This window comes from Oncorhynchus clarkii, chromosome 17 (genome assembly GCF_045791955.1).
Source record: "Oncorhynchus clarkii lewisi isolate Uvic-CL-2024 chromosome 17, UVic_Ocla_1.0, whole genome shotgun sequence".
NCBI lineage: Eukaryota > Metazoa > Chordata > Actinopteri > Salmoniformes > Salmonidae > Oncorhynchus > Oncorhynchus clarkii.
The window spans coordinates 9129330-9140455 of NC_092163.1; the positions used below are offsets into that span (position 1 = coordinate 9129330).

General features: G+C 43.3%; 1 protein-coding gene across 2 annotated transcripts in view; it reads right to left on the reverse strand.

Moving 5' to 3' along the window:
- Window positions 1-4439: 4439 nt before the first annotated feature.
- The window catches only part of LOC139370218 (mitochondrial dicarboxylate carrier-like), a 34701-nt gene continuing 28014 nt past the window's right edge, over window positions 4440-11126 (reverse strand). The window contains exons 11-13 of one of the 2 annotated variants that reach the window (XM_071109572.1): window positions 8165-9087; window positions 5908-7752; window positions 4440-5817 (exon numbers count right to left, since the gene is read on the reverse strand). In XM_071109572.1, the coding sequence (XP_070965673.1) occupies window positions 8986-9087 (102 nt within the window). In that variant the 3' untranslated portion in view covers window positions 4440-5817; window positions 5908-7752; window positions 8165-8985. Of the gene's footprint in view, window positions 5818-5862; window positions 9088-11126 lie in introns of both variants that reach the window. The other variant, XM_071109571.1, reaches the window with a different exon arrangement.

Below are 11126 nucleotides of genomic sequence, written 5' to 3' on the forward strand. Positions count from 1 at the left end.
CTGTGACGGTGGCGGCTGCACCAACATCCCAGGTCCAGGAGTAAATGTCTGTGACGGTGACGGCTGCACCAACATCCCAGGTCCAGGAGTAAATGTCTGTGATGGTGACGGCTGCACCAACATCCCAGGTCCAGGAGTAAATGTCTGTGATGGTGACGGCTGCACCAACATCCCAGGTCCAGGAGTAAATGTCTGTGATGGTGACGGCTGCACCAACATCCCAGGTCCAGGAGTAAATGTCTGTGATGGTGACGGCTGCACCAACATCCCAGGTCCAGGAGTAAATGTCTGTGATGGTGGCGGCTGCACCAACATCCCAGGTCCAGGAGTAAATGTCTGTGATGGTGACGGCTGCACCAACATCCCAGGTCCAGGAGTAAATGTCTGTGATGGTGGCGGCTGCACCAACATCCCAGGTCCAGGAGTAAATGTCTGTGATGGTGGCGGCTGCACCAACATCCCAGGTCCAGGAGTAAATGTCTGTGATGGTGACGGCTGCACCAACATCCCAGGTCCAGGAGTAAATGTCTGTGATGGTGACGGCTGCACCAACATCCCAGGTCCAGGAGTAAATGTCTGTGATGGTGACGGCTGCACCAACATCCCAGGTCCAGGAGTAAATGTCTGTGATGGTGACGGCTGCACCAACATCCCAGGTCCAGGAGGGAGGAGCAGCGTGTTGCCAGGGTTTTATTACGGCTCAGCACTATGTGTATGTGTCTGTCTGTCTGTGTGTAACTGTGTGTGTTTGTCTGTGTGTGTGTGTGTGTATAACTGTGTCTGTCTGTGTGTGTGTGTGTGTGTGCGTAACTGTGTGTGTGTCTGTAAGTCTGTGTGTCTGTAAGTCTGTGTGTGTGTGTGTTTAACTGTGTGTCTGTGTAACTGTGCGTGTGTGTCTGTCTGTGTGTCTGTAAGTCTGTGTGTGTGTGTCTGTCTGTCTGTGTGTGTGCGTAACTGTGTGTGTCTGTATGTCTGTGTGTGTGTGTGTGTGTGTGTGTAACTGTGTGTGTGCGTCTGTGTGTGTGTCTGTATGTCTGTGTGTGTGTGTGTGTGTGTGTAACTGTGTGTGTGTGTCTGTCTGTGTGTCTGTATGTCTGTGTGTGTGTGTGTGTGTGTAACTGTGTGTGTGTGTCTGTCTGTGTGTCTGTATGTCTGTGTGTGTGTGTGTGTCTGTATGTCTGTGTAACTGTGCGTGTGTGTGTGTGTGTGTGTGTGTGTGTCTGCCTGTATGTCTGTGTGTGTGTGTGTGTAACTGTGTGTGTGTGTGTCTGTCTGTGTGTGTGTGTCTGTCTGTGTGTGTGTGTGTGTGTAACTGTGTGTGTGTGTGTGTGTGTGTGTGTGTGTGTGTGTGTGTAACTGTATGTCTGTCTGTCTGTCTGTCTGTGTGTGTGTGTGTGTGTGTGTGTAACTGTGTGTGTGCGTCTACGTACTCCATCTCTTCAGAACCATATGTCATGCAGATAACCTACACGTGGATCAATTAAACATACAATATGCAAATGACCGTTCATTACCTCATCATTTGTATGCAAATGAAGGCAGCATTCTAACCCACCCTGTAACCCTTTGTTCCAATCAACATCCACATTAAATCTAACATTGTCATTAGTAGAGAGAGGAGGGAAGAAAGCGCTACTAAGGTACACAGCAGTACATTCTGGTAGATAGAAGGGGCTCTTTGGTAAAAGGGGTAAATTGGTCATCAAAAAGAAAGGAGGACCAAGGCACTCTTCATATAATGTATTAAAATGCCTTTATCAGTCTGGCATGTTCAATAGAAACTACGTTTTTAAGAAACCGATGCGTTTGGGCTGCAGGGCCTTCGTCAGGGAGAACAAGAAAAGGAATGTTCTCTTTTGAACAGCTTTTCAATCAGCCCTAATTGGAAGGAGTGGTTACACAATTGATTGGACAACACCTAGTAAGCAATACTATACACATTAAAAGGTGAAATACTGTAGCTATGTTATCGTAAAAATACAACTCCAAACTAGAAGTATCAGAACACTTAGAAAGGTAGTTCTAACCTTAAATATGACTGGGAGAAGTGTCAAGAATAGGAAAGCTACATATTCCACAGTACACTAGAACACAGAAAAACATGAACAACAAGTCTAACTGTCGCTGATGGCAATAGAGTAACATGTTTTAGTAGGATGAGAGGCCTTGTAACAATCCCACCTCTCAGCACCAGAAGACATTGTTAGTCATATAGGCAGAGCATGTTGCTGAGAGGTGTGATTCAGTCTAGTGATGAGAAGAAAAAAAAACAGCTTCTATCTCAAGGCCATCAGACTGTTAAACAGCCACCACTAACATTGAGTGGCTGCTGCCAACATACTGACTCAACTCCAGCCACTTTAATAATGGAAATTGATGGAAATTGATGTAAAAATGTATCACTGGCCACTTTAAACAATGCTACCTAATATAATGTTTACATACCCTACATTATTCATCTCATATGTATACGTATATACTGTACTCTATCATCTACTGCATCTTTATGTAATACATGTATCACTAGCCACTTTAAACTATGCCACTTTGTTTACAAACCCTACATTACTCATCTCATATGTATATACTGTACTTGATACCATCTACTGTATCTTGCCTATGCCGCTCTGTACCATCACTCATTCATATATCTCTATGTACATATTCTTTATCCCCTTACACTTGTGTGTATAAGGTAGTAGTTTTGGAATTGTTAGCTTAGATTACTTGTTGGTTATTACTGCATTGTCGGAACTAGAAGCACAAGCATTTCGCTACACTCGCATTAACATCTGCTAACCATGTGTATGTGACAAATAAGATTTGATATTGTCAGAATGAATTTGTCAAGTAGATGAGCTATTGGATTGGAGGATTAGGGTTGACATTTAATTTAACCATTGGAGCAGCTCCTCAATGTCCATGTGGTGTTGGCAGACCAATCAAAACAGGAAGTCTTCGGTTGTGAAAGAGAGGACGGTTGTCTTCAGTTGTGAAAGAGAGGACGGTTGTCTCCGGTTGTGAAAGAGAGGACGGCTGTCTCCGGTTGTGAAAGAGAGGACGGTTGTCTCCGGTTGTGAAAGAGTGGACTGTTGTCTCCGGTTGTGAAAGAGAGGACTGTTGTCTCCGGTTGTGAAAGAGAGGACGGTTGTCTCCGGTTGTGAAAGAGAGGACGGTTGTCTCCGGTTGTGAAGAGAGGACGGTTGTCTCCGGTTGTGAAAGAGAGGACGGTTGTCTCCGGTTGTGAAAGAGAGGACGGTTGTCTCCGGTTGTAAAAGAGAGGACGGTTGTCTCCGGTTGTAAAAGAGAGGACGGTTGTCTCCGGTTGTGAAAGAGAGGACGGTTGTCTCCGGTTGTGAAAGAGAGGACGGTTGTCTCCGGTTGTGAAAGAGAGGACGGTTGTCTCCGGTTGTGAAAGAGAGGACGGTTGTCTCCGGTTGTGAAAGAGAGGACGGTTGTCTCCGGTTGTGAAAGAGGACGGTTGTCTCCGGTTGTGAAAGAGAGGACGGTTGTCTCCGGTTGTGAAAGAGAGGACGGTTGTCTCCGGTTGTGAAAGAGAGGACGGTTGTCTCCGGTTGTGAAAGAGAGGACGGTTGTCTTCGGTTGTGAAAGAGAGGACGGTTGTCTCCGGTTGTGAAAGAGAGGACGGTTGTCTTCGGTTGTGAAAGAGAGGACGGTTGTCTTCGGTTGTGAGAGGACGGTTGTCTCTGGTTGTGAAAGAGAGGACGGTTGTCTCTGGTTGTGAAAGAGAGGACGGTTGTCTTCGGTTGTGAAAGAGAGGACGGTTGTCTCTGGTTGTGAAAGAGAGGACGGTTGTCTCTGGTTGTGAAAGAGAGGACGGTTGTCTTCGGTTGTGAGAGGACGGTTGTCTTCGGTTGTGAGAGGACGGTTGTCTCTGGTTGTGAAAGAGAGGACGGTTGTCTCTGGTTGTGAAAGAGAGGACGGTTGTCTCTGGTTGTGAAAGAGAGGACGGTTGTCTTCGGTTGTGAAAGAGAGGACGGTTGTCTCTGGTTGTGAAAGAGAGGACGGTTGTCTCTGGTTGTGAAAGAGAGGACGGTTGTCTCCGGTTGTGAAAGAGAGGACGGTTGTCTTCGGTTGTGAAAGAGAGGACGGTTGTCTCTGGTTGTGAAAGAGAGGACGGTTGTCTCCGGTTGTTGAAAGCGAGGACGGCCAACATTTTAGTCAGAGTTGCTAAGTAGCCTACCTTGGCCGTCAGTGTGTTTCTGGTTCAACGGCTTTCTGATACCTTAAAGAGAACCATATTTCAGAGCTCCTCACCAGGCGATGAGTGAAGACGGAGCTTCAAAACTGAAGAGCACTGCTCACCACGACCAATAGGGGGAGACAGAGTATCAATAAACAGACAGACCCTGGACACATGTCAGCAAGGAGATCCATTACGTTCACCTCCCCCACACACACACACCACAAAGGAAATCACAGTTATTAATTATTAGTATTTTAATTCAAAAAACAATCTACAAAATACAGACCCATACATGTACAGCCGCACAGAGCTGGGTCCTACAATCTCATTTCCATTCCTAGAGATTGTGTGTGTGTGTGTGCATGTGTACAAGGGGTGGTTCCCAATACCACTCTTTAATAATGGCCTATCAAATACAGTCAAACAACTAACTGAAACACACACTCACAAGCACGCACACAACCTCACAGTAGGATTTATGAATGAATCCTCTCAGTCACACAGAGACATAAGTGTGTCTGTTAATAATCATGTTACTCATTCATAATGACCAGTCTCCCAAACACACACAGTACCATGCTGCCCCCTGGAGGCCACAGAGGGAAAGGCATCCTGACTCACTGGAACTCACTGTGGGGGTGTGGCCCCCAAACGGCCCTATTTACATACAGATAACTGCCTAAAGTTACCTGTAGGGTTTGTTTGTTTGTCTTAGATGAGTGTGCTTATGTGTGTGTTTGAGTGCACCTGTGTGTGTGTGTGTGTGTGTGTGTGTTTGAGTGCACCTGTGTGTGTGTGTGTGTGTGTGTGTGTGTTTAATAAAGTGCCTTAAAGACAGCAGTTTCATCCAGGTCCCCAGTAAACAGTATCTCTCTCTAACTCACAGTATCTCTGAATGATCTCCTATAGGGCCCTATGGGGCCTGGTCAAATGCAGTGTACAACCTATTCACTATACATCTCTCATCTCTGTCCAGTTATATCTCCTCGTCACATTGCCCTTGGTGGGAATTTCTACTGTTGTCCCTAACCACAGATCTAGGATCAGATCACCTAGCCCCAACAGTAATTTTAACTGGTAGGGGGATGCAACTAATGTCTGACCCAGAATCAGTGCCTAGGGGCAACTTCTTCTGTTTATGTCTGTAAGAATGTGATGGCTTTATAGCCATGTTGTTATGGCATTATAACCTGTTATGCAGCATCCCTTATAGGCAGGAATAGGACCCTATGTCACACAATGCCACTCACAAATGTCTCTGAGATGATGACGTGAGATTCATAAGATTCTAGTTATAGCACTAATCTCCTGTTATAGTAATAAGCATCACCTATGAACAGGAATAGCACTGATCTCCTGTCACAGTAATAAGCATCACCTATGAACAGGACTAGCACTGATCTGTTACAGTAATAAGCATCACTTATGAACAGGAATAGCACTGATCTCCTGTTACAGTATTAAGCATCACTTATGAACAGGAATAGCACTGATCCCCTGTTACAGTATTAAGCATCACTTATGAACAGGAATAGCACTGATCTGTCACAGTAATAAGCATCACTTATGAACAGGAATAGCACTGATCTCGTCACAGTAATAAGCATCACCTATGAACAGGAATAGCACTGACCTGTCACGGTAATAAGCATCACTTATGAACAGGAATAGCACTGACCTGTCACAGTAATAAGCATCACTTATGAACAGGAATAGCACTGACCTGTCACAGTAATAAGCATCACTTATGAACAGGAATAGCACTGACCTGTCACAGTAATAAGCATCACTTATGAACAGGAATAGCACTGACCTGTCACAGTAATAAGCATCACTTATGAACAGGAATAGCACTGATCTGTCACAATAATAAGCATCACTTATGAACAGGAATAGCACTGACCTGTCACAGTAATAAGCATCACCTATGAACAGGAATAGCACTGACCTGTCACAGTAATAAGCATCACTTATGAACAGGAATAGCACTGACCTGTCACAGTACATGACCATTTGAGTCATTTACGCTCTTATCCAGAGCCATTAGGGTTAAGTGTCTTCCCTTCTCGAGGGCACAACAACAGATGTATTACCTAGTCAGCTCGGGGATTCGACACGGCAACCTTTCGGGTTACTGGCCCGACGCTCTTAACCGCGAGGCTACCTGCCGCTGTTACAGTGTTATGAACAGGAAGAGGGCCCGTTGTCATTGTCACCCCCCGATGTGACAGTATCTGAGATGGTTTCAGTTAGAACCACAATGTGGTAGTGATTTACAGTCATACCAGTAATACATTATACTAATACATACTACTACAACTACTACACCGCTAGTAATACATACTACTACACCGCTAGTAATACATACTACTACACCGCTAGTAATACATACTACTACAACTAGTACACCGCTAGTAATACATACTACTACACCGCTAGTAATACATACTACTACACCGCTAGTAATACATACTACTACACCGCTAGTAATACATACTACTACACCGCTAGTAATACATACTACTACACCGCTAGTAATACATACTACTACACCGCTAGTAATACATACTACTACACCGCTAGTAATACATACTACTACACCGCTAGTAATACATACTACTACACCGCTAGTAATACATACTACTACACCGCTAGTAATACATACTACTACACCGCTAGTAATACATACTACTACACCGCTAGTAATACATACTACTACACCGCTAGTAATACATACTACTACACCGCTAGTAATACATACTACTACACCGCTAGTAATACATACTACTACACCGCTAGTAATACATACTACTACACCGCTAGTAATACATACTACTACACCGCTAGTAATACATACTACTACACCGCTAGTAATACATACTACTACACCGCTAGTAATACATACTACTACACCGCTAGTAATACATACTACTACACCGCTAGTAATACATACTACTACACCGCTAGTAATACATACTACTACACCGCTAGTAATACATACTACTACACCGCTAGTAATACATACTACTACACCGCTAGTAATACATACTACTACACCGCTAGTAATACATACTACTACACCGCTAGTAATACATACTACTACACCGCTAGTAATACATACTACTACACTGCTAGTAATACATACTACTACACTGCTAGTAATACATACTACTACACTGCTAGTAATACATACTACTACAGCTACTACACCGCTAGTAATACATACTACTACAGCTAGTACACTGCTAGTAATACATACTACTACACCGCTAGTAATACATACTAGTACACTACTAGTAATACATACTACTATAATTAGTACACCGCTAGTAATACATACTACTATAATTAGTACACCGCTAGTAATACATACTACTACAGCTAGTACACCGCTAGTAATACATACTACTACAACTAGTACACCGCTAGTAATACATACTACTACAACTAGTACACCGCTAGTAATACATACTACTATAATTAGTACACCACTAGTAATACATACTACTACAACTACTACACTGCTAGTAATACATACTACTACACTGTTAGTAATACATACTACTACACTGCTAGTAATACATACTACTACACTGCTAGTAATACATACTACTACAGCTAGTACACCGCTAGTAATACATACTACTACACCGCTAGTAATACATACTACTACAACTAGTACACTGCTAGTAATACATACTACTACACTGCTAGTAATACATACTACTACACTGCTAGTAATACATACTACTACACTGTTAGTAATACATACTACTACACTGCTAGTAATACATACTACTACACTGCTAGTAATACATACTACTACAGCTACTACACCGCTAGTAATACATACTACTACAGCTAGTACACCGCTAGTAATACATACTACTATAATTAGTACACCGCTAGTAATACATACTACTACAGCTAGTACACTGCTAGTAATACATACACTACAGCTAGTACACTGCTAGTAATACATACTACTACACCGCTAGTAATACATACTACTACAACTAGTACACTGCTAGTAATACATACTACTACAACTAGTACACCGCTAGTAATACATACTACTACAACTAGTAGGCCGCTAGTAATACATACTACTACAGCTAGTACACTGCTAGTAATACATACTACTACAACTAGTAACTACTAGTAACACATACTACTACAACTAGTAATACATGAGGACTGGTGTGGTGTGGAATGGAACAGGTTTGGGTGATACATGATGATGGTGGTGGAAGGCTACAGTATAAACACATCAACATCGTTTAGGGAGTGAACTCAGGTGGCACTATGTTCCCTACGTAGTGCACTACTTCTGACCAGAGCTACATGTTAAGTGCACTACAGATTAAGGGTCAGAAGTAATGCACTACATAGGGAATAGTGTATGATTTGAGGCGCAGCCCCCATTGAGAACGGCACTATTGATGATGACAGAGACATGAAGATGATGTCACAGCAGGGTTTGACTGGCGTTGCTATGACAACTCTTCCTGTGGACAAGGCTGTGATGGTGCAGGTGTAGGCAGTTTGTTCGTAGTCTTTTCCCCGGGTGATTGGTTGATTCCAGAGCAGGTTAAAGAGGGCCGGGTAGGATAGCATAGCAGACATTCCATCCCTACAACCACCTCTCTGTGGGATTGGACAGCTCAGGGCCATGGGGGGGGGGGGGGGGTGAGGCACTGTGGCAGTGACAGGGGATTGGTTGATGTTTGCAGGGGACAGGGGGTTAGAGGGTAAAGGTCGTAGGTCATGGAGCGTGCTCAGGAGATGATGACGATGCCGAAGTTGTTCTTGAGCTGCTCTAGGAAGATGAAGGTGAGCACCGTGTGAGGAATCAGACGGATCCCTGCAGGAACAAGACCCTGCAACCCCATTGGACAGTTAGTTAGCATTCTGATACGTCATTGGACAGTCAGTCATTACCTATCCAACATTGTTACATGTGATTGAACATTGGGCACTTAGTCAAGACCCTGACACGGGATTGGATAGTTGGTCTACATGCTGACGTGATTGGACAGTAGGTTAAGACCTTGCAATGCAATTGGGCAGTTAATTAACTTTCTTGCAACTGCATTGGACAGTTAGTCAAGACCTTTACACAGGGATGGACAGTTGTTTACAACCTTGCAATCCTATTGGACAGGCTTGGACCATATGTTTAGGCCCTGACACTGGATGGGACAGTCAGCCAATACCCTTCCATCTGATTTGGTAAATGACTCAAGACCCTGATGTGTAAATGAAGACATTTACCCAGGATTCACCTTAGCCTTCATACATATACGTTAAGACCCAGCCTTCATATATACATGTTAAGGTAAGACCCAGCCTTCATATATATGTTATGTTAAGACCCAGCCTTCATATATATGTTAAGAACCAGCCTTCATATATATGTTAAGGTAAGACCCAGCCTTCATATACATGTTAAGACCCAGCCTTCATATATATGTTAAGGTAAGACCCAGCCTTCATATATATGTTAAGCCCCAGCCTTCATATATATGTTAAGACCCAGCCTTCATTTATATGTTAAGGTAAGACCCAGCCTTCATATACATGTTAAGACCCAGCCTTCATATACATGTTAAGACCCAGCCTTCATATATATGTTAAGGTAAGACTCAGCCTTCATATACATGTTAAGACCCAGCCTTCATATACATGTTAAGACCCAGCCTTCATATATATGTTAAGGTAAGACCCAGCCTTCATATATACAGTGCCTTGCGAAAGTATTCGGCCCCCTTGAACTTTGCGACCTTTTGCCACATTTCAGGCTTCAAACATAAAGACATAAAACTGTATTTGTTTGTGAAGAATCAACAACAAGTGGGACACAATCATGAAGTGGAAAGACATTTATTGGATATTTCAAACTTTTTTAACAAATCAAAAACTGAAAAATTGGGCGTGCAAAATTATTCAGCCCCTTTACTTTTAGTGCAGCAAACTCTCTCCAGAAGTTCAGTGAGGATCTCTGAATGATCCAATGTTGACCTAAATGACTAATGATGATAAATACAATCCACCTGTGTGTAATCAAGTCTCCGTATAAATGCACCTGCACTGTGATAGTCTCAGAGGTCCGTTAAAAGCGCAGAGAGCATCATGAAGAACAAGGAACACACCAGGCAGGTCCGAGATACTGTTGTGAAGAAGTTTAAAGCCGGATTTGGATACAAAAAGATTTCCCAAGCTTTAAACATCCCAAGGAGCACTGTGCAAGCGATAATATTGAAATGGAAGGAGTATCAGACCACTGCAAATCTACCAAGACCTGGCCGTCCCTATAAACTTTCAGCTCATACAAGGAGAAGACTGATCAGAGATGCAGCCAAGAGGCCCATGATCACTCTGGATGAACTGCAGAGATCTACAGCTGAGGTGGGAGACTCTGTCCATAGGACAACAATCAGTCGTATATTGCACAAATCTGGCCTTTATGGAAGAGTGGCAAGAAGAAAGCCATTTCTTAAAGATATCCATAAAAAGTGTTGTTTAAAGTTTGCCACAAGCCACCTGGGAGACACACCAAACATGTGGAAGAAGGTGCTCTGGTCAGATGAAACCAAAATTGAACTTTTGGCAACAATGCAAAACGTTATGTTTGGCGTAAAAGCAACACAGCTGAACACACCATCCCCACTGTCAAACATGGTGGTGGCAGCATCATGGTTTGGGCCTGCTTTTCTTCAGCAGGGACAGGGAAGATGGTTAAAATTGATGGGAAGATGGATGGAGCCAAATACAGGACCATTCTGGAAGAAAATCTGATGGAGTCTGCAAAAGACCTGAGACTGGGACGGAGATTTGTCTTCCAACAAGACAATGATCCAAAACATAAAGCAAAATCTACAATGGAATGGTTCAAAAATAAACATGTCCAGGTGTTAGA